This window comes from Vicia villosa, linkage group LG7, assembly GCF_029867415.1.
Source record: "Vicia villosa cultivar HV-30 ecotype Madison, WI linkage group LG7, Vvil1.0, whole genome shotgun sequence".
In the NCBI taxonomy this organism is placed as follows: Eukaryota; Viridiplantae; Streptophyta; class Magnoliopsida; order Fabales; family Fabaceae; genus Vicia; species Vicia villosa.
The window spans coordinates 77,373,781-77,398,665 of record NC_081186.1 but is presented as its reverse complement, the minus strand read 5'-3'; the positions used below and the strand labels follow the sequence as shown (position 1 = coordinate 77,398,665).

At 35.7% G+C, this 24,885-nt stretch overlaps 1 protein-coding gene, 1 long non-coding RNA gene, 2 other non-coding genes and 1 pseudogene across 4 annotated transcripts; 4 read left to right on the top strand and 1 right to left on the bottom strand.

The window, feature by feature from the left end:
• The first annotated feature begins 201 nt into the window (after positions 1-201).
• Positions 202-4,296, top strand: LOC131620913 (ras-related protein RHN1-like; annotated as a pseudogene).
• Positions 4,297-10,314: 6,018 nt separating this feature from the next.
• LOC131619393 (protein MAIN-LIKE 2-like) lies at positions 10,315-11,495 on the top strand. The gene is made up of 3 exons (XM_058890496.1): positions 10,315-10,359; positions 10,444-11,075; positions 11,414-11,495. Exons 1-3 carry the CDS (start codon positions 10,315-10,317, stop codon positions 11,493-11,495), a joined length of 759 nt encoding a protein of 252 aa, XP_058746479.1.
• Positions 11,496-13,800: 2,305 nt separating this feature from the next.
• Positions 13,801-14,481, top strand: LOC131617527 (uncharacterized). The gene is made up of 2 exons (XR_009288603.1): positions 13,801-14,110; positions 14,217-14,481. It is a non-coding gene; the product is annotated as an uncharacterized LOC131617527 (long non-coding RNA).
• Positions 14,482-18,368: 3,887 nt separating this feature from the next.
• Positions 18,369-18,442, bottom strand: TRNAI-AAU (transfer RNA isoleucine (anticodon AAU)). The gene has a single exon. It is a non-coding gene; the product is annotated as a tRNA-Ile (tRNA).
• Positions 18,443-22,582: 4,140 nt separating this feature from the next.
• TRNAI-AAU (transfer RNA isoleucine (anticodon AAU)) lies at positions 22,583-22,656 on the top strand. Its single transcript has one exon. It is a non-coding gene; the product is annotated as a tRNA-Ile (tRNA).
• Positions 22,657-24,885: the final 2,229 nt, after the last annotated feature.

Below are 24,885 nucleotides of genomic sequence, written 5' to 3'. Positions count from 1 at the left end.
ATGTAATGTAACTGGATATATAATAGAGTAAGTAGGAAAAAAAAACTAAATCAAAAGAGAAAACAATTTGTTAAATAGTTCCTTTTAAAAATCATCCAATAAATATTAGCCAGGTTGATTTTATTTTAATCTTTTTAATGATTCGTGTGTTTTCCGTGAAAGCTGAGTGGAATCTGTCTCTAACAATAAAACACTAGAAAATAAAAAGAAAAGCGCGTTTGCACGCAAAGCTAAAAGCTATAACAATACAACTTGTAGAAGGACTCTGTTTTCGGCGTCTTCTTCTTCATCTCAATTTCTTCATCTCGAAGTTTCTTCCATTCCGATCGCTCCAATTTCACTTCAATGGCCACGATCGGACACAGCAACCTCAACGCCAAATTGGTATCGATCAATTATTGAATTTTTTTTGTTCTATTTAGTTTTTTAGTTTTAATTTGTTTTGGTTCATTCAATTTCAGGTTCTGCTTGGGGATATGGGTGCTGGAAAATCAAGCCTTGTCTTGCGTTTTGTCAAGGGTCAATTCCTTGAGTTTCAGGTTGTTTTCCCTTTTTGTTTATCTTCTCAATTTAATTAGGTTCTGTACGATTCAAATTTGTTTGAAGATTTTTCATGGGGTTTTCAGGTTTAACACGAAAATCGTTTTTTTTTTCATGCATGGTTTTTTTGTGCCCTCTTTCCTCTTGATTTATGTTTTTTTAATGAATTGAAACTGGGGTTTTCCTGTTACGATTTTATAATGAATTGTTTTAACTCTTTATATATTTGATCTGAATATAATTATAAATTTATAATATCTTATAGCATCTATTAATCTATTAGAATGTATAGTTTTAGTGGGCTGAATAGATTAGTCATTACTCATTAGTCTGATTAAACACTTTCCTTCAGAGTTCAATTTGGATATTTCTTTCTAGTTATCAAACATTGATTTGGGTTTTGATTTACTACTTATCAAACATTCATTTGGATGTTGATTTCACCTAACCAAGTGAATAGGCTCAAGTGGTTAATGAGCTCTGTTTTAGGAGAAATCGTCTGAGAGAACCCGAGTTCGAATTCTGACTGGGACAATTGTTGGCCAGACTTTACTTACCTCTCAGCCGAACTTCGTATTACCAGGGCCCTGTTCCCTGGGAATTATAGAGTTAAGGCAGAAAAAAGAATCACTTAGAGTACCACAACTTGTGGGGAAAAGATGGGTGTCCAAGAGTTATTCTTCTGTATATGGGTAGTGTGGGCACATCAATGGTTTTGGGTTCTGACAGTTGTTATTTATTGCCAAATCTTCTTTAAACATATAGACTTGCGAGCACTTTGTTGCTGAATTTATTTTGTCTATTGTGAATCAGGAATCAACAATAGGGGCAGCATTTTTCTCCCAGACGTTGGCAGTAAATGACGCCACGGTGAAATTTGAGATTTGGGACACGGCAGGACAAGAGAGATACCATAGTTTGGCTCCCATGTACTATAGAGGCGCTGCTGCTGCTATCATTGTCTACGACATTACTAACTTGGTATGATATCTTTCTCTTTGCTGTGTATATTAATATTAAAATGTGTAATAAATGATGGATCATCAAATTGTTAATTGGTGCAAAATGTTAGAAATTGAGTAAAAGGAAAGAGAAGATCAGTTCTGCTAGTTGTCTCCTTTCGTTAGTATGCGCATTCATCTGTCTTTCTTTAGGGTCCAGATTTAAGAGACTGTGTTTGAAGTTTTTTTTAAAATTGTTTACATTTAGTTTATTACTGTGGTTTTATGTGATTATTTCTCTTGTTTACAGGATTCATTTACACGGGCGAAGAAATGGGTCCAAGAGCTTCAGAAACAAGGTATATACTGATTGGTTATGAAATTTTCTTATTCTTACATTTTTGTTTTTCTGGAGTGAAAATGAAAACTATAGATTGTAAAAAGGAAAACCAAACTATTCATTATCTGTTTACAAATTTTTGGTGCAAACTATATGTAAAGCAATCTTGAGCATATTATTAAATATTCCTTTTGTGAAATTCATTTTCTTCTATTTTACATGAACTTGACAGTTAGAACTTAGGAACAACTTTCATAAGTTCAATGAAACTATAAAGTCATATTTTATACCAAATAAATAGAAGATCATAGACATGGTTAACAATACAAGGCATGATGTGAGAGTGATGAATACATGGGAGACTTGCTAACAATTAAGATTCTATCCGCAAAAACCCCTATTGAACTTTGAGTTAATTAAAACTAACCCATGATATTCACTGGTTTATTATAAAGCGATATATTTTTTCTTGCACCTGTTACAAAAGGACTCGGCTCTCAATGACTTACTTTCTATATAAAGAGATAATTGATCAAGCAAGTGCTGTGAGTAAGAAATAGAGGACTTTCTTTGAAGTATCACATAAAATATGATATATTGATGAAAAAAATATCAAATATGATGTATTTTTTTATTCCTTACCTCATTAAATACATGGTATGTGACCGCTGTAGTTAAATGATTAGATCTCAAATAATGCACTCATTCTGCTTTTGTTTCAGGGAATCCTAACATGGTTGTGGCTTTTGCCGGTAACAAAGCTGACTTGGAAGATAAGAGGAAAGTGACAGCTGAAGTAAGTTTTATTGTGTTTTCAAATTTTCCATTATGGCATGATAAGAATTGTAGCTGCTTTAACTATATTGGTAATTAGCTGCAACAGTGGTGAAGCGCAACTTTTTTAGGATAAATTTTCAAATATCACACTGCTGGTTACATTTGTTAATTTTTACGTTTCAACTTTTTTGGCATGGTATTTGATGTTAGTTCGGTCATTGTTTTAAGAATTGGACCACAGATCAAACTAGTGAGATCTCAGAGTCATGGTTCAATTAATTCACCCATCGTTGAACTGGATGGTAAACAGATAAATTATTGAAAAGTATAAAAAATAAATACAAAAGTGAAAACCGGCTTACCCGATTCAGTTTCGGGTCGATTTGATTCAATAAGACTAGAATAACCGAGATTAAACCAACCAGTGACCCGACTGGTTCAGTCCAATTTCTAAAACATTCAATAGCTTTATGTGTGGAAACCTTTTCTTATCTTAACTAGCATCTACAAACAAGCGTCGTAAATGAACTTGACATAAACTCAACTTCAAAATGTTTATCTTCAGTAAGTCTGACCTTAGCTTGTTCATAAAATAATTTTACAGAGCTTATTGTTCAGGGTCCTAAATCCTAGTACTCCATTTCCAACACAGAAGATAATTTAAAGTATAATCTACTGCTAAAAGCATTTTTCGTTCTGATGTAATGATTATCAGTCTATTTGTATTCAAACGGTTGCATATCTTAGATATCCAATATGCCAGTGACATTTTTTGGAACCACCGACTTATCAGCCCGTGACTCTTGTCTCTTGTCTCTTGTACAATGCAGGAAGCGCGTGTATATGCTGAGGAAAATGGTCTGTTTTTCATTGAGGCCTCTGCAAAAACTGCAGCCAATGTTAATGAAATATTTTATGAAATAGGTGAGTCCTATCCTACTACATTATGACCCTAAGGTACTTTGCAGGCCTAGATATTTTTGTTGTCTGCACTACTGATTAGATAAACTTGCAAAAAGGAAATATGAACAAAATGAATATTATTATTCCTAGTCTGGTATTGTGGTATCAAAGTTTAACATCGGGAGCTGAACCTTTAACTGCACCAGATGAATGTTTTTTTTCTTCTTCCTGTTTTATCAACATATATTGTTTTCTTTTGAGTCTCTACGTATAAGATCAAAGAAGGGTATGAATGATATTTGACCATAAATCATTCACGAGCAAACATTGCAGTTGATGAATTTGTTAGATCTGTAACATGTTTTTCCTGTTTTTACAATAGTAGACTGCATAACAAAACATAATTAGAGAAATATACTGTTTTCATGTCTATATTCTCTTGTTTGTGCTTTTTGATTGTGTTTTTTAGAGATATGCTGAGATATTCTAACATAGACTACATTGTTTGACTTGCAATTGCTCCCATAAACAGCCAAGAGGTTACCAAGGGCACAGCCCGCACAACCAGCAGGAATGGTTCTTGTTGATAGACCCGCCGAAGGATCCAGAGCTGCTTCATGTTGTTCATAATTATTTTCTGTTTGATCCACCTTAGTTAAAATTGTTTTCTGTGTTTCTGTGTATACTATACGCACTTTGAATCTTCGATTATGCAAAGCTCCAACAAGTTTATGGGCTGCAGATTACATAATGTAACTGGTTGGTCTGAATTATATCTCTTGGATGTTGAGGTTTCTCTGTTGATTGATCTGTATATAGGACCAAGTGCTTGAAAGTTGAAAGTCAAGCTCGTTTTTAAATTTTTCAAACATTCATTTTAATAAACACAAAATGTGGAGAACCTTCTAACATATTATAAGCTATATCTTTAATGATACCAGCGTTCTTTGAAAATAAGAAAATTTCTTTGATGTATTTCATGAAAAAAAAATTAAAATAACCAGGTTTAATAAATAAAATACAGAAAAAACCACCTTTTCAGGGTATTTACCAAACTGTCTAGGTTTGGGACATGCGCCAAATGAAATGGCGCATGCATGTCACACAAGCCAAACCATTTGGCGCATAAGAAGGAAAAATTAGGGCAAGAATGTGGAAGCCATTTGAAATGGCGCATATGGCCATGGAGTAACACATAGGCGCCAAACCATTTGGCTCCTATGTGTGGGCCATTTTTTTTTTTCAAAATTAACCCGTTTCGGGTATTTTCGCGTACCGTTTTCGATTTCGGTTTATTATTTTCGTCAAAACGTCTAATAAATCAAGTCTGTAAAATCTTATTAACCCTAAATAATGTAATGTATGCGTCATCGATATCGGTTTTTTATTAAAGCTCTATTTATTAACGAAAGACCGATGAACGGTTACAAGAGGTGAACGGTTACAAGAGGTGGTAAGCGAAACTGAAACATTGCATTAAAAAAAATACAGATTATACTAAACTTGCGACGATGTCGAGCCACGATTAGGGCATCTCTTTATGTTGTGCCCAACCTGACGGCAAATGCTGCATTTTCGTTCCATTTTGTCGCGGACGTCCATTTCGGTCCTAATCCGTGTACTATTGGGACGCCCTTTTTTCTTTCGCCGCATTGCGTCGTTGTGCCAAACTACCTCTCCATCATACTCAGGCCAGTAATCCTCCTTGGCCACCACAGGAAACGCAACACTGTAAACTCTGAGCAACGTCTGAGTCTTGTAAATCGGAGACAGTAGTGATATAGCGTCGCGGTGGGCATACGCACATGCAGCTATGACGTGTGAGCAAGGCATACGAAAAGCTTGAAACCTTCCACAGTCGCACCAATCTTCGTCAAGCAGAACCCTATATTGTTGCCTTGGCAGCCCTTCATTGTGGTCAATTGTCTCGCGCACACTGAACGTGCGATTGAATCGGTCGAAAGAAGTCACTTGATGAGTGTTCGCTTTTGCCGCTTGCTGTTGCACAAATTTCATGCAACTATCGCTTAATAGTTGACCAGCTTGTCTAACATCACCCCATCTCCTGCCTCTTGTTGAGAAGAGTGAAGCCATCCTAAAGTATGTGGCTTCCACCAGTGCTGTGATTGGAAGGTTACGGATGCCTTTGAAAACGCCATTCATGGATTCCACGAGATTAGTTGTCATATGGCCCCATCGCACGCCATTGTCGTAAGCCCTTGTCCATTTGTCCCTGGAAAGATTATCTACCCAAGTACCTGCCTCTGGATTTGTCATTACAATCTCACTCCGATAATGCTGGAATGTGGGTTGGGTCAACGCATAACCAGCATTGACTAGGGCCTTTCTTAGATGTCTGTCCTTGATCTCCCGCATGAAGTTTTGGGCGATGTGGCGAATACAATATACGTGTTTTGAAGGGGGGTCATGCCATCCGTTCGCTGGATTGTTGTAAGCACTCTCTATGGAAGCGTGCCTATCAGAGATTAAACATATGTCAGGCTGGGGAGCAACATGTTCCCGGAGGTTCCTTAGAAAGAAACTCCAAGCCGCTGCAGTTTCACCTTCTACGATAGCAAATGCCACTGGAAATATGTTGCTGTTACCGTCTTGTGCAACCGCCATGAGCATGGTTCCTTTGTATTTGCCGTATAACCATGTCCCATCAATTTGAAGTATGGGTTTACAGTGTGCAAAACCTCGGACGCAAGGTTTGAACGCCCAAAAAAGCCGATGGAATATTCCGTTTCCCTGGACAGGGTTTCCATCCGGGGCATGCGCGGGCAGTGTCTCTAGAATCGTAACAGTTCCAGGTGCGTAACTGTGTAGCGCATTGAGGTATCGGGGAAGAATTTTGTATGACTCCTCCCAGTTGCCGTAGACTGTCTCAATTGCCTTTGTTTTTGCAACCCACGCCTTTCTGTAAGATGGAGTGTAGTTGAAGGTTGTGACGATGTGGGATATTATATTTTTAACCTTCAGAGACGGATCAGAGCTTATGAGAGGCAAGATCTCCTGGCACATAAGATCGGCACTGAGTTTTGTATGATCCTGGGAATTGTTAGGGTTGACACACGTGTGTTTCTGCGTAATCGACCCTATTTTCCATGCATTACTTCTCTTCCTATAAGAGGCCAACAGTCTGAACCCGCACTCTGGATTTTTACAAGTGATTACATACCGTTCCAGGTTTGAACGGTCTACTTCAAAATCAACGTTGTTCGCCATGTGCCATTTTTTAATTCTTCTTAGACATGCCTCCTTAGACGGAAACTTGTCTCCTTCCTTTAATTCTTCGTCGTTTTGGATGTAGGGCGTGAAGAAGATGTCAGATGATGGTTCGTCACCTTGGAGGTTCAAGTTACCCATATGTGCTGGAGGTGCGTAGGCATGAGCTGGAGGCACCAAGGTTTGCTGCTCGTCGTCGGATTCCTCGTTGACCATGTCGTCAAATTCGGTTTCCAGATCGTCTTCTTCCTCGTCAATGACGTCAACCTCGTCTTGCTCGTTGACTGGTGGGTCAATAACCTGTGACTGGACAACATTAGTTTCTTGTGTCTCAGCCTGAAGAGTGACGTACAGCTCGATGGAATCCAACCCACAGTATTCGTGGGTGGTGAACATATCTTGCAAGTCTTCGTCATTGGCAATCTCCATTTCGTAAAACTTGACGGTGTTGTCTTCATTGAAATTGGGACATTGGTAAAAAACGCTTGCAATAGGACCCATTGCAATCTTAGAGTACAGTCGTTGAATGAAGTACGAAAATGTTGCTCTTTTGCTCAACAACAATGGTACAACCTGAGTGTTTCTCATCACAAAACCGGCTATCTCATGAGAGTAGGTCTCACCGTTTAGATGGGCATGGACAAGATACTGGGTTGATGAAGTCATTTTTGGAGGGGAAAGTGTGCGGGTGTTGTAATCTCAGGTCAGATAGGGTAAAATTGTTGGTGTGAGTTGTAATGTTCAGTATATGTTGGATGTCTTATAAATTGAGGTTCATATGTCCTTGCACAATCTCAATACATAGACACGCTGATCTATGTCCTGTACCCCATCACGCGTCTGAAATGATTCCTGTAACGATTCCCCTAGGCAGAGCATGCATGTAACCCTATCTGGCAGCTAGTTATGCAATAATTATTTATATATATAGCTATATATATATATATATATATATATATATATATATATATATATATATATTTATATATATATATATATATAAACAAATAAATAAATAAATATATACATATATATATATATATATAAATAAATATATATATATATATATATATATATATATATATGTAAATAAATAAATATATATATATATAAATACATAAATAAATATATATATATATATATATATATATATATATAAATAAATAAATAAAAATATATATAGATATAAATATATATCTTTATTTTTATATATATATATATATTTATATATATATATATATATATATATATATATATAATTACATATATATATATATATATAATTATATATAAATATATATTAATATATATATATATATATATATATATATATATATATATATATATATATATATATATATATAAATATAGATATATATATATATATGGTGGTTCTTACAGACCCACTAGTATAGGTCTGCCACTATCTTCCGAATTGATTATAAAAGACAGGCACACTGATCTAGGTCTGCAACAGGATTCCGTATTGACTATAAAAGACAGACACACTGATCTATGCCTGCCACCAGATTCCGAATTGATTAAAAAAGGACAGTCACACTGATCTAGGTCTGTTCATATATATTTTATTTAATAAACAAATAAATTTGTAATTAATAATTATTTGTATTTTAATAATATATTTTACTAATTATAATTATAGTTAATAATTACGTATATAAATTATCAATTATATGTATGTTAATTATTGTACCCGTCCACTAGGTTAAATATTGTCCAGACGAAAACAACTAACACAACGACCACATTTTTTTTAATTCCATGACCATGCGTTGACAACACAAAACCATCGGTAAATCACGATGTTACGTTGCAGATTACAAAAGACGAGAAAAGAACACAGAACAAATAGTACTCTTTGCAACATATAAAACAACCGTTAATCTAAACTACTCTAGTGTCACTGCAATAACAAGGGGATCTTCAACGCCTCGGTTAACTTCTCCACTGTGTGTCCAAAACATTAGATCCACGTCCACATCGTCTCTCACACGATCCCAATAATACATGTAGGTGCCTTCAGGGTTATTATCGGTCAACGTAATGTATGGACACCGGTATTCTAGCTGTTTAACTTTTCTGGTTGGCCCATCGAGCTGACGAAACCCAGTGTTGATGGCTCTAACAACTCTCTGGAAATTCCAGTGAGGGTTGAGGCAAACCCGCATGTGACTACCTTCCTCATAGAAGACCACCGCCCAAACAGAGTTCATTTTTAAGTGTTTACACTATGACTGAAAGAAGGGTTGGGACTTCAACTCCACACAGACACTGCTATTTATAGCGGGTGGAAGGCAGAGGGAAATTTTATTGTTAATTATTAATAACTTTATTAAAATATCATTTCATTGAAATATGTTAACAACATTTAATTGAAAGGTACAGATATGCTAAGAGCATTTAATTGAACGATATAGAAGTTACTGAAATGATATAGAAATAGTAGCGCCTAGGATATAACAACGGTTAAAACAATGTCTTCTCTGTCCTCCATCATTAGAGTACATTGGATGTCGTCTTCCATAGTCTCCCACCAACGCTGCCTTTCGAGAAAAACACCTCCCCTTGTTCGAAGTCTCTTGATAGATCGGATTTGTTCGCCTGGAACGAACTCCCCGTCCAGAAACCTGAGGATGTTTCTCTTAAGCTGCTCCATGGTTTGGATATTCCAGAACATCACTTGCATGGGAGGTTTGACTGCCGAGAAGATAACGTAGCCGTTCCTTCTACGAACGTCCGGTTGATAATTCAGACGCCTAACAGGAGGTGGAGGCTCAGAAGTCCGGTGCGAACCATCTGGCCTTATTCGAGTTCTCATTTTTCAGTGTGGGTACTAGTGCGCCCGAAACCCTAATTTATAAAGGCATAGACGTCTTGCCGTTGCCTCATTTTCTCATTAGGGTTCCTTCTGGGAAGACCAAGAACGTAACAGTACCAAAACCCTAACTCATAAACGGAAACCCTAATTTTGAAAAAAAAAATGCTCCTTCTAATGCGCCATTTGAATTGGCGCATTAGTGTGTTTTATTTACAGGAAGTCGCCAAATGGAATGGCGCCTTAGAAGAAAATTTTAAAAAAAATGCCAATTGATTTGGCGCATGCCTTGTTGGTGTGGACCACCACCTGGCCCCACATGGTCCCCACATGCATGTGCTGCAACGAATCCAGGAGTTACTGTAAACCAGCATGGAGTTACTGTTAACAAGCATGCGACTGTAAAAATTTCTGCTAAGATTCCTGATCAGATTCCTGCCAGGATTCCTCCTACTCCTGCATGCATGCTACCCGAGCTGTCACATAGACCTGAGCTGCATGCATCTAACCAAGCCTTGTCACCGATACTTTGACTGCATGCATGCCAACACATCCTGCAGAAGCAACACCAAACAATTATGGCTGTGTTGACATGTCAAGCATGCATGATGTTACCGTTTTTCCCTCATCAATATATAAAGCACTTGGAATTCTGCAGATACATCACCATTGTAACTCATCTACTCTTAGAACAATCCTTTTGCAATCAGCTTACAAATTTTCAGCCTTCAACCATGTCTCTCCTAACCATGGGCGAAACACACAGAGGAACCCCCCAGAACATCGCTACCTATGTAAGTGTATTAGTGTTACTTTAAAATCACGCCTTGCTAACTGATAAACTAACTGATTTTTTTGGGCATTCTTACTCTTTTCAGAACGTTCAACGCTTTCGCACTCGTAGTAAACATACCATTGCCCCGGACGAACGCATCATACCATACCTGAACATTGCTGGTTTCGGTCCGATTAGCAGGATTGCCGAGTCTTCAATTGACCACAAGTTTGTTCTTGCTTTGCTAGAACGTTGGAGGCCAGAAACACACACCTTCCATCTTCCGACAGGGGAGTGCACCATCACCCTTGAAGACGTCCATATGCTACTCGGCCTTCCTGTTGATGGTAAGGCAATTAATGGTTGTGTTATGCAGGCGAATAGCTTATGCCAAGAGGCAATTGGAATAGACTTGATAGAAGGAGCCGTTGGTGCTAGGGGGCAAGGTGTTAACCTAAAGAGGTTAAAGGAGCATTATAAAAAGTTTCGCTTGGATGATGAGTCTACCCAAGAGACCATATTGCAGAAAACTAGGTGTTATGTATTGTTGCTTATTGGAAACGTTTTGTTCCCGGATAGCACAGGTAACACGGTTAACTTTATGTATCTTCGTTTGCTAATGGATTTTAGTAGAGTTGGTTTGTACAGCTGGGGGTCTGCGGTACTGGCTACCTTGTACCAGTCACTATGCAAAAACGCGGTTGCTGAGTCCTGCACATTCTACGGATGCGCCCTGTTGGTGCAGGTGTGGGGGTGGTGGAGGATGCCCATACTGGCCCCGGTTAACAACGGTAGTTGGGACTTTCCGTATGCCTTGAGGTAAGTTTGTAGTATACCATTTTCTCTTTACACAATCTACTCCATTCTAACTAAATCATTATATTTTTTTGGTAGATATTGTGTGAAAAAAATGGACTTCACACGTAATCCTCGATCAAACATAACAATGTACCGATCTGTAATTGATCACCTTGGTCCCCATCAGGTATTATCTCTAATTCTTTTCTTCTGTTTTATAAGTATTTTCCGTAAATATTTTTTCCCTAAGTAATGTATAAATCTCATGCATGCAGTTCATATGGCGACCGTATCTCGAGTGCGAGTATGAGCCTAGAGCGCAGGATGCAGAAATCTGGACGACAAAGTGCTGCTTAATCCGGTACAACATAATAGAAATGCATCACAGCGACCGGGTAATGCTTCAGTTTGGGATGCGTCAACGGATACCCGACCCTCCTGTTGACTTGGGAGTGTGGCACCTAAAAAGAGTGAACCATCAATGGACACACCAACACTGGAAGGATTTTGCACCCGAACATCGCCAAATGTGGAAGAACCGTCGCCAGTATGTCCTGAACTTCCCCGTTAGTGACCACGAAATGAAACCATCTCCTGAATACATGAATTGGTATCGTACAGCCACAACCCCAAACTTGTTTCTTGCAGATCCGTTCTATTTAATTGATCCCCGTGCACAAAACTACTTCTTGCCACAACAACAACAACCAGAAGAAGAACCACAACAACAACAACAACAACAACAACATGAACAACAACAACTCCGACAACAACATCGACTTCAGCAACGACAACAAGAAAGCCTGCATCACCGCCAACAACAACTACTACAACAACAAAGACAACAACAACTCCAGGAACAACAACAACTCCAGCAACAACAACAAAACATTTTCAGCACTCCATCCCGTTCCGCACGCAACATCCGCCAATCAACTATGTTCCAATCACAATCTCAACCATTACAAGGGTATGAAGACCGCCATCCTTCCTCTGACCAATATCAAACCCACTCGCAACCATTCGGATTTTCATCATTTGCTGGGTCTTCGAGGGGATTCGGCCAAAACCTAACCCCTGGTACATCTAGCCTTCATCTTAGTCCCGACGATGGGCCTTATGGCGAATCCTCTTACCGTGGCGCACCCTCCGGCTTCGCAACGCCTTCAAACCAATTCGGATTTAATCAAGGTAGTTCTAGTGCTGTTGGATGCTATGAACCCGAAGTCTTTTCTCATCCAACACCACCGCCACGACTAAACACATTTGAGGGAATGGGTTCCCGACTTTACAACAGCGGTTTTCCGGATAATTATGGGGGCGTCGACGAGTTCATAGACAGCGATCCACGCGAAATCCCAGTACCAGCCCCCGTCACACAAACCCAACAAGAAGCACAAAGGGGCAGGGGTAGGGCTAGGGCAAGAGGCGGTGTCAATATTCGCGGCGGAAACAACGATCGCGGTAAACGTCCCATTATAAGACCAAATTGCGGAACGGGTGGCTATCTTGGTGATGGCCGTCATTGATCATTTTGCTGTACTTTTCATTAGTCTTCTGTGTCGTTTCTGAATTTGATTGTAACCGATGTTTAGCTTTTAAATTATATTGTAATCGATGTTCAGTTTTTAAAAAATATTGTAATCGACGTTTAGTTTTTAATTTATATTGCAATCGATGTTACACTTTTGATAGTCGTTTTCTACATTACATTTTAAAGCCGAAAAAATTATTCTACTAATTTTTTTAAGTAACCTTCATAACAAATAAAAAAATATTATATAAAATTATCATTTTCCCAATTTAAATGAATTAAAAAAAAATTGAAAAAAAAAAATAAAAAAAAAAGGCCCTAGAACTATGGCGCCAAATGGTTTGGCTTCTAGGGCAAAACCCTAGACTTATGAGCCATTCCATTTGGCGCATGCAATGGGAATTTTAGGGCAAGCCATTTCATTTGGCGCATGCACCCAAAATAAACACCTATGCGCCATTTCATTTGGCGCATTCAGTGTTCTGGTATGCCAAACCTAGACAGATTGGTAAATACCCCGAAAACATGGTTTTTTTCGTATTTTTTTTATGAAACCTGGATATTTAAATTTTTTTTTCGTATTTCATAACTTACTCTTTAAATTATTGGTTTGGTTGTTGTTCATAATTCTCTCAATTATCCCCAATAAAAAATATCTTATTGAAAAGTAGTAACCAAGTTACATGTGAATGTATCAATCATTGATTTTTTGTCAGCAAAAAAAAAAAATTGATTTATTTATCATTTGCTAAATTATTAAGTTTATCTTCTAAGGAATAATTTACTCGTTCTTCAGAATTTAAATTAAACGACCAATTTTTGGCCTAGGCGTAGTAGTTTTCATTTGATACCTCCTTGTATTGAACATCTGTTGATTATTAATGATATGAATTAAGTTTGCTTTTGTCAAAAAAAAAAATTAATCGACCAATTTAAAAGGTTTAATATTTAGCCCGTCAGTGCCACCATAATATATGATATAGTTCAATAATTTTTTTTAACTGTTTAATTTATAAATATCAATAATTTATTTAATATTAATATATAAATATAAATAAATCCTATAGTCATGAATTGAATTCTAAATCAATATTTTACTTATTATCTTACTCAATTTCATGGATTAAATTTATCATAAAAGCAATATTTTAGTTATGATCGTATTCCATTTCATGGATTAATTTATCATAAAAGCAAGTGACATAATTTCAAAAGTTTATGTAAAATTTTTCAAATGTATAAATATAGTATGTTATATATATAAAATAAAAGAATGAGAAGAGATATTTTCCTTTCAAAGTTAAGTGTTAGGTTGGAGAACCGGAATCATAAGCTATAAGTATAAAGTGAGTAGAAGAAAAGAAATAAAAGAAGAAGAAATAATGAAGATCTTTGGCAAATCAGTGCATCCAAGCCAAATTATACTTTTCGCCTCTGGGTATATCTATATTCTATCAATATCATCATTCATCTTATGTTATGTTACGCATTCATTCAATTGTAACAATTCCAATTCAAATTATTCTGTCGAGTTGTGCTAACAGGTTACTGTTCTTGGCATCAACAACTTATGATGTTCATAGATCAATCAAGAACAATCAAACACCACCTTCCGAGGAACAGCTCAAGGCTCTTGAAGAATACATCAAATCGGTTCGTCGTTCACCTTAATATCCGTGGCACATGTTACACCACGTCATTCCTATCTCCACACAACAACTATTCCTCCTTAAATATAATGTCATAGTTGCATAAATAAAATTATTTTTATGTTTTTAATATGAAATTTAATTATTTTGGTTTGATTAATATTGTGTATGAGTATGAATCTCTCATGTCATTATGTTTCGGTTTATATTTATGATATTAATTAGTTATATCATTGTAATTATTAAGATTAGTTTTATAAAATTGTTGTTATCTCTTTTTCAATTATAAAATTTAAATTTTCATTGTATGAAATAGTATGATATGATACGCATAATCTAATAGAGGTGATATTTCTATTAAGGTTTTTTTTTTCTTGGTCAAGCGGTCCAATAATTCCGACTAAATACGAAGTTGCAAGGTTAATCAATCGAGGAATGATATATTTTTGAAGTGATGTCCTGCATTAGAGCAATGTATCGCTCTCATATATACGATATATCTTCGAAATGATGTCTTTTATTAGAGCAGTGTATCACTCTCATATCTACGATATATTCTCGAAGTGATGTCCTGCATTAGAGCAGTGTATCACTCTCATATATATGATTGATATCCATTCAATAGCATTTTGTAGTGCATGGTTCCTGCCCCAAACCCATTGGTAGGGGTGGGAATAAGTTAGACTAAGCTAGGCCTTATAAGGTCTGAACCTGACCTACGATAAACTTTCAAAGCCTAAGTCAGGCCTATGGCATACTATTGGCTCTTTTTACAGCCTGGCCTGACCTTTTTGAAAATCTGGCAAGCCTAAAAAGCCTATTTAAAATTCTTTATCTCATTAATGTTTTCAATTAATTCATATTACTTAAGAAGCATTATAAGTCGGCCTATATATGAACATTTAGGCCGACCTATTTTGATTTTTTCTAATATGTATGCATATATAGATCAATCTATTTAACATTTTTTATCTAATATATATGCATATATAGGCCAGCCTATTTAGACTGTTTTTAATATATATGAAAATATAGGTCGGCCTACAAGGCTTTATAAACAATGATAATTGTTTTGATTGGTGTTAACCTCTGCCACCATTAACAATGATAGCCTCAAAAGCAAACTGATCCACGGTTCATCAAAGACATTGTTCTTGCACCTAATGTTTGATCATTATTCTATATGCTTCAAGACACTGCTGCACTGGTGCTCGCTCTCTCATTTGAAGAACACCTCGCCTCTAGAAATAAGTTTTATGATTATAGTAATTTCTCCATTTACTACATCTCGCCAGCTCCTAACCTCTAAATTGATCATACATTGATCTTTTTAGCTCATATCGTCATTTAACAATAGTTTCAAGGTCAAACATCACAACAAATTCCCATCTCTTCCGCAGTTGCGATTGTTAGAATTGGATATGTCTTACAACCTCCAACGACTCAAAGTCACACTCAGAATGCAAGGCGCAAACGAGACTGTTCACCCATTCTCAAAGGGGAAACGAGCACGACACCACTCATCATGCTTCATCTCATCACTGAAAGAATACATTCACCAAGTACATTATCGGCTACAAGATCCTTAAGTCTCTATAGAAATCACTGAAGCTGGACAATTATAACTGGACTGGGGACCTAACAAAAAAGTTAAGAACATGAAAATTATTCTTGAGTATCATCGTGCTAGGCCTTCGGTGAAACACAAACAATTTGTATTGAATCTCAAGGGAACCACTATGATGTGGTTAAAAACCTTGAAGGAGAGTTCCATTGACTCTTGGAGAAAACTATGTGATGAGTTCACAGTGTTATTCGCAACGCAAAAAAGATAGTCATTTTCTATGGGATCCACCGGAAAAAGAAGGATAAACTTAGATAGTACATTGACATATTTTCAAAGGTAATTGTTAAAGTAGGAGGATGAAATGACGACTCAAATGTTGAATCTTCGAGAAAGGGTCGAGGACGAATTATATGTTTTGAAGAAAAACTAGGGTTGAAAGGTGTGGAGAGCATGAGTGACATCCTCACTCGAACCCAAACTTCCATCATTGTTTATTTACAAGAGTAGGGCTCTAAATGCCTTTTATGAATTTAAGGTAGCCACCCTAAAATATTTAAAAGTTGCTCCTTCTTGGATTCATCCAGGGTTATGCACATATATAAGGAAGGATCTTCCAACTGTGTTCCGAGCACAAGTCTTGGAAGCTCTCTATTAAATTATTCTTCAATCTCTTCCATCAGAGGCGTACCTACCCGTATAACTTTTCTAAATAGGGGCTCATATATTATCAATCGGTCCACCAGTGGTTCAACCCGTTCACTTCGGATTGGGGCAATCTTTTAGGACGTTTCATATTGGTCAAGCCCATCACCCTTACATCTCATCCTATTTTTTTGCTATATTCGTGCCAATTTTACCCGCTTTATAATTGAATCCATCATCCCCGTAAAAGTTGAAGAACAACTCACCCCCTATAAGGAAAGACAATTCACATGTGATCAGAAAAGAGCTAGACTTCTTATACAGGAAGAGATACTTTTCCTCCCTCACTAGCAAGACGATCGCAATCGGGGATTTTCACCCCTAGTGAACTTGTACTTCGAATGGCTAGTGTAAGAGGAAGAAATACTGGAGAAGGTAAGCTCGCACCAAACCAAGAAGAACCATATGAGATTTGAGCTAGTATGGTTAAAAGGAGCCTACACCATTAAGACTTTCCACGGAGAACTCATCCCAAGAACGTGGAGTGTTGCCAAGTTGAAATGATATTACAACTTAGCGCTTAGTCTATTAGGAGGCATTAAACTTTGATCCTAATCAATTAGAAAGACATTTAATCATTAGGTAGTGTGTAATACCTTCGTAATTGATTAAATATGTTAGAATCAATTAAGCGCTTTCATGGAATGATTTTAAGAGAATTTAACAAAAGATAAGAGGTTTGAAAACACTTTTTGTGTGTTTGTGCATTGCCTTGGTACCTCAAGACTTTTACTCTTGTTACTCTTCAATCAAACTAATAAAGACTAGGAAAAACCCTAAGAGAAGGACCATACGAGCTTTCCCATTTTCACACCTTCAAGCTTTAAGATCACAACTTCAAGTCTTCACATTCCTTTGCTTGATTCAACAACTTTTAGCACCGAACTTGATATCTTTGACTGATGAGGCTTGAGATATTTTTTTTCTTTGATTAGATGTCGCCATCAGGAACCATTGGAAAGAGTCATCATGATCAAAACCTCTTTGACACCAACGGGATTCACCGCTGCCGTGCGTTCAATAGAAACTAGCTAATACCTTAATCACCACAAATACTTTTATATTTCACTTCAGAAAATCATAGTCTATGTTTGTTTTGTCGGTGTTTCACCGCTGCCGTGCGTTCAATAGAAGCTTGAAAGTGTAGCTTTGACACCAACGTGCCTTGGGACGCGATAAATTTATGTTATGCAAGAGACAAAATAAAAGCAAAGACTCAATAAATCATTATTAAGAATTTGAAGAATTGAATGGACTAAATATTTTATTAAAATTAAATAGATGAAAAATATATTAATCTAAATATTAATTAAGAGAATGTTTTAAAAACAATTTAAATAAATCTGGTCATTATAAATACCTAGATATTTTTGCAGGTACAAATAAATCGGTGGTTAATTGTGATTTCTACATTGTAATAGTAATTAAGAAAATATTTAAAAAAGAATATTAAATAAATATAGTAGTATGTTATATAAATTATGAGTGGTTATTTATTTTTTAGGAGGAACAAATCACAAGTTGCGCTTATGTAAAACATTGGTGGTATAAAATGTTATAAAAAAATGTCACTCACTCATTAATTAATTGTCAAATAAATAGATTTAGAATTTTAGAAATGGAAATTGAACACCAACATTTAATCCATTCACTTTGATGAGGGTTAAAAGAATATCACTGAGTCATTAAATAAGTAACGCGTGCGTGTTGTATTTCGGTGGGAAAAAAATTAACGTCAACAGATGCAAAGAGTAAAAAATGCAAAAATTGAAAATCTCTGGCCCATGCAGGTCTCGAACCTGCGACCTTCGCGTTATTAGCACGACGCTCTAACCAACTGAGCTAATGGGCCAGTTGTGTTAGAGCGTGTAATTTGTATTTATTTACTATTAAGATATTCAGCTCACTACATACATAACATGTTATATCTCTATTGCTTTCATGCACTGGTGGTAGTTTGTATCCTTTTTCGCTAAATCAAAGTCAAAATTCATTAAGTTCTCAATCTTTAATTCTTTCTTTTTCTTTAAATCTGCTATTGACATATTCATAGTAAAAAGTTGGTAAATTCCAATTGACTTTAATCATATATATTTGGGTTGTAGATTTGTGTAGTTATAAATTATAAGAGGAATCTCCATTCTAACTTCACACTTATACCTCTCATTTCAATAAAAGTTGCAAAATGTTTTCAATTTATTTTTATAAATATTCATTTTTTAAATAAAATATTTGAAATATATTTTTATTGGACATTTAAAATTCAAACTATTTTATGCCTAAAACAATTGATTTGATAATTTTGAGATTTTATTGAAATTTTATGCTTTGAGACTAGGCATGGAAAAAGACCATATCCAAAACGATTTGAGAATTTCTCGAATAATTTCCTTTCTTCGAATTTAAAATTCGAATCTGTCTCGAGTTGAGCTCCAGTATCTTCGCCCTGCCACCACCCATGTAGTGAAATCAACAAATTTAATAGAGAATATTCATTTTTTACAACATCAAATTACATTACAAATATTATTTATAAAATAAAAATTAGAACTACTAAAATGCAAAGACAACTGCAACCACATCATGTAAGCCTAATCTTTTATAATAATTGTCATGTATTTCCTTATCTGTACATGTAAGCCTAATAAGAAATGTATTGAAGTGATTTCTCTTTTCTAAAATAGTAAAACTACTCTCTAATAATTTAGAGAAATAACAGTATGTGCATATATGTTTTATAAGGAAGTCCAATATAATAGACTTTATATATGTTTTATAAGGAAGTCCAATATAATAGGCTTTACACATAAAAGGTTCATTTACTGGAATCCAATAGGGATAAGGATACTGATCCAAAGAAGGTTGAGTCCAATATTGTAACATATGTTGGATCATTTACTGGAGTATTAGTGCCAAGGAAGAAGTTTGTGTCATAGATGAAGTCCTTTAAGAAAAATCATGCTCAGTTACATGACTCTGACTCAGATACTGATGAACATTGGGTCAATTTCATTGACTCAAGTGGAAGGATTAGATAGTTGTTTTATTTTCTATTAAAAAAACAATTTTTTAATTTGTTTCCATTGCTAGTGTGTTTACATTTTTCTTTGTACATTTACTCTATTTTTGTCAATTTTTGGCTAAAAAGGGGAGTAAAATGTTAGTATTTTGTTTGTTTTTTAGGAGCAGAGTGTTGCATGTCACATGTCTTGACATGTTAATGCATAATAGGATTGTACTAATGCTTAGGATAGAGTAGTCTATTGTGGTTGCTTGTTGTATGCAATTATTCAGGGGGTCTGATAGGCTGTCATGCTTATTGGTGCGATACTACTGGCGCTGCTTTTGCTGCTACTATTGATGTAGTTGTGTGTAAGATGTCTTTCCCGATGTTCTAATATCCAACCTCTTGAGGTGTATGGAGAACCTTGGTTATTGTGCTGATGAGTTATGTGTGAGGCTTCTACTGCAAGTGCCTTTGTTATGTGATTTTGGATATCTCAGGTTGGACTTTCTAGTGATTTGGGTTTTCCTCTCGAGGGGGAGAAATGGTTGGTTTTTTCTTGTGCTTTGGGTTTTCCCTCTGAGGAGGAGAAATGGTTTTGTGTGACAGGGGGTAGTTGTACATGTCTGATCTGAAACTGTAGTGTATTTCTGATATATTTATATGATTGCAGTTTGTACAAAGTTTACATGTTTTTATGTAGCTTGTGTTTTTGCTAGTGGTTTTATTCCTCTCTCCAGATTTATTGTGCTTTCGTTGTTTTAGCTAAAATTTTCCAAAGGGGGAGATTGTTAGTACTATGGTTTTAGGATTGACAGCAATTTTGCTAAAACATGGTTCACAACAAATGTTCTGACAAATGTTTTGACATGCTGTACCAAAACTTCATTATAAGCTGTTTTAATTCTTGATAGATTTAAATTGATTCTGTTAAATTTCTTTTGGATATGTCTCACTTATTTTTGCAGGCCAAGAAGATTTAATCTGGAACAAGTGATTTGATCTCCAACTATACATAAGTTTCTAAAATTGGATATTGAGACAATTAAGGAAACTCAATGTTTTGTTCCAAGATTTAGGGAGATTTTTCTGCATAATTGGTGCAGCTCTCTGCTTGTGGATCAAATATTATTTGGTTGAAGATTTCAAAGTCCATGGACTACTGAGTAGTATTTAAAGAGAAACCTAATGTAATCAAGCTTTCACAATTGTAAAATTAGGGGAAGTATAAAGTCTTAGGTTTTGAGAGTCTATTATGTTTTCGTAAGTCACCCATGTATCTTTTGGTACAATGAGGTAGACTGATTGTTACTTGATTGTTTATCAAGTTATTGTTCTCACTCTTGACACTTTTAAGCATAGAGTTGTGTATTTTTTATTGTTCTTAGTTAAAGCTTTAAACTAAGTATTGTATTTGAAGTGTAATTTTCTATAGGGTTGGTTTGACTGTCACTGGGTTGTGACTGGTTTCTTTGGTTATTGTCACAGGTTGTGACTGTTTTATCACTGATGTGAATGATTGTAGGAAGTGAGAGGGGCATCTCATATCTATAGGATTATAGGTAGAAGTTTCACAAGGTAGTGATTAGGCGGGAAGTTGTAAACTGGGATGGTTTAGGCTTTGAACTAATACTATCATAGTGAAGTCTTTCTACTAGAACATTTAAAACCTTAGCTCTCCTTTCGGATACCTCTCTAACTATGCTTCGTACTTAAGTCTTTTTCTGATTTTCCTCATTTTTCATTCGAACAATCAAATTAAGACAATGAGAATTTGTGATGATCATCATATGCACAAGACTAATCAAGAATTCTTTTTTATTCGGGCACCAAATGAGCAGCATTTGCTATTTTTATTTACCGATGAAAATTTTCAAACTTTGCAATTATACATTGTCCTTATTTGGATGACGTTTGGGAATCAACCTCCTTTGGGCTGAATAAAGGGGTGATGGTTACCCAACTTAGCGGGCGGGTTGCCTTTTACCGCCTTTTAATTATCTAGTGCCAACTTTATATTTTTTTATCAACTAATCATACATGCATGTGAATCTATATTATGCCAGACTGTATAGAAAAACTACTTAAGGAGTACTTCTCAGGATTCAAGCACTATGGTACAAATCTACACGTTAGACTCGTATCTCTTTTTAGGAAACCAAGGGTGTTCAAACAAATCTCCTTTTTGTCACATTATTCTGAACCTCTTACCCTCAAGCAACCATCCCTTCATCTCTATATACTATTCCCGATCACTTTTATGATCAAAAGCTCTTATGAAAAACAAAACAAAAAACGATCAAATTTGGAAAGAATTCAATTTATGGTTTCACATCATACCAATAACATAAAAATAAAAATGCAAAGAGTAAACCCTCCCCCAAACTTGAACTAAACATTGGCCTCAATGTGTCAACACAAGCCTGATAGAGGTAACTCACAGAGGATAGTAAATTATTCGAGAAATTCTCAAATCGTTTTGGATATGGTCTTTTTCCATGCCTAGTCTCAAAGCATAAAATTTCAATAAAATCTCAAAATTATCAAATCAATTGTTTTAGGCATAAAATAGTTTGAATTTTAAATGTCCAATAAAAATATATTTCAAATATTTTATTTAAAAAATGAATATTTATAAAAATAAATTGAAAACATTTTGCAACTTTTATTGAAATGAGAGGTATAAGTGTGAAGTTAGAATGGAGATTCCTCTTATAATTTATAACTACACAAATCTACAACCCAAATATATATGATTAAAGTCAATTGGAATTTACCAACTTTTTACTATGAATATGTCAATAGCAGATTTAAAGAAAAAGAAAGAATTAAAGATTGAGAACTTAATGAATTTTGACTTTGATTTAGCGAAAAAGGATACAAACTACCACCAGTGCATGAAAGCAATAGAGATATAACATGTTATGTATGTAGTGAGCTGAATATCTTAATAGTAAATAAATACAAATTACACGCTCTAACACAACTGGCCCATTAGCTCAGTTGGTTAGAGCGTCGTGCTAATAACGCGAAGGTCGCAGGTTCGAGACCTGCATGGGCCAGAGATTTTCAATTTTTGCATTTTTTACTCTTTGCATCTGTTGACGTTAATTTTTTTCCCACCGAAATACAACACGCACGCGTTACTTATTTAATGACTCAGTGATATTCTTTTAACCCTCATCAAAGTGAATGGATTAAATGTTGGTGTTCAATTTCCATTTCTAAAATTCTAAATCTATTTATTTGACAATTAATTAATGAGTGAGTGACATTTTTTTATAACATTTTATACCACCAATGTTTTACATAAGCGCAACTTGTGATTTGTTCCTCCTAAAAAATAAATAACCACTCATAATTTATATAACATACTACTATATTTATTTAATATTCTTTTTTAAATATTTTCTTAATTACTATTACAATGTAGAAATCACAATTAACCACCGATTTATTTGTACCTGCAAAAATATCTAGGTATTTATAATGACCAGATTTATTTAAATTGTTTTTAAAACATTCTCTTAATTAATATTTAGATTAATATATTTTTCATCTATTTAATTTTAATAAAAATATTTAGTCCATTCAATTCTTCAAATTCTTAATAATGATTTATTGAGTCTTTTCTTTTATTTTGTCTCTTGCATAATATAAATTTATCGCGTCCCAAGGCACGTTGGTGTTAAAGCTACACTTTCAAGCTTCTATTGAACGCACGGCAGCGGTGAAACACCGACAAAACAAACATACACTATGATTTTCTGAAGTGAAATATAAAAGTATTTGTGGTGATTAAGGTATTAGCTAGTTTCTATTGAACGCACGGCAGCGGTGAATCCCGTTGGTGTCAAAGAGGTTTTGATCATGATGACTCTTTCCAATGGTTCCTGATGGCGACATCTAATCAAAGAAAAAAATATCTCAAGCCTCATCAGTCAAAGATATCAAGTTCGGTGCTAAAAGTTGTTGAATCAAGCAAAGGAATGTGAAGACTTGAAGTTGTGATCTTAAAGCTTGAAGGTGTGAAAATGGGAAAGCTCGTATGGTCCTTCTCTTAGGGTTTTTCCTAGTCTTTATTAGTTTGATTGTAAGAGTAACAAGAGTAAAAGTCTTGAGGTACCAAGGCAATGCACAAACACACAAAAAGTGTTTTCAAACCTCTTATCTTTTGTTAAATTCTCTTAAAATCATTCCATGAAACCGCTTAATTGATTCTAACATATTTAATCAATTACGGAGGTATTACACACTATCTAATGATTAAATGTCTTTCTAATTGATTAGGATTAAAGTTTAATGCCTCCTAATAGACTAAGTGCTAAGTTGTAATATCATTTCAACTTGGCAGCACTCCACGTTCTTGGGATGAGTTCTCCGTGGAAAGTCTTAATGGTGTAGGCTCCTTTTAACCATACTAGCTCAAATCTCATATGGTTCTTCTTGGTTTGGTGCGAGCTTACCTTCTCCAGTATTTCTTCCTCTTACACTAGCCATTCGAAGTACAAGTTCACTGGGGTGAAAATCCCCGATTGCGATCATCTTGCTAGTGAGGGAGGAAACGTATCTCTTCCTGTATAAGAAGTCTAGCTCTTTTCTGATCACATGTGAATTGTCTTTCCTTATAGGGGGTGAGTTGTTCTTCAACTTTTACGGGGATGATGGATTCAATTATAAAGCGGGTAAAATTGGCACAAATATAGCAAAAAAATAGGATGAGATGTAAGGGTGATGGGCTTCACCAATATGAAACGTCCTAAAAGATTGCCCCAATCCGAAGTGAACGGGTTGAACCACTGGTGGACCGATTGATAATATATGAGCCCCAATCCGAAGTAAACGGGTTGAACCACTGGTGGACCGATTGATAATATATGAGCCCCTATTTAGAAAAGTTATACGGGTAGGTACGCCTCTGATGGAAGAGATTGAAGAATAATTTAATAGAGAGCTTCCAAGACTTGTGCTCGGAACACAGTTGGAAGATCCTTCCTTATATATGTGCATAACCATGGATGAATCCAAGAAGGAGCAACTTTTAAATATTTTAGGGTGGCTACCTTAAATTCATAAAAAGGCATTCAGAGCCCTACTCTTGTAAATAAACACTGATGGAACTGGACCATGCAATCCTTAAAAGAACTGCACGTCTTCTTCTTTCTTGGCATTAGCTACACATGTGGCTAATGCTACGCTCAATTCCTAGGGCTCTCATGCAAGTGGAGTAAGGGTCTCTGGTGGATATCATAGGCCTCTCAGATAGGACTGCGTAGCAGTTCCTCAAATTG

Excerpts from the sequence above, each read along its gene's own strand:
- LOC131619393 (XM_058890496.1), top strand. The coding sequence starts at position 10,315 with ATGGGCGAAACACACAGAGGAACCCCCCAGAACATCGCTACCTAT. Across the intron at positions 10,360-10,443 it reads CCCAGAACATCGCTACCTAT|AACGTTCAACGCTTTCGCAC; the intron begins GTAAGTGTATTA and ends TACTCTTTTCAG. Across the intron at positions 11,076-11,413 it reads ACATTCTACGGATGCGCCCT|TTCATATGGCGACCGTATCT; the intron begins GTTGGTGCAGGT and ends TCATGCATGCAG.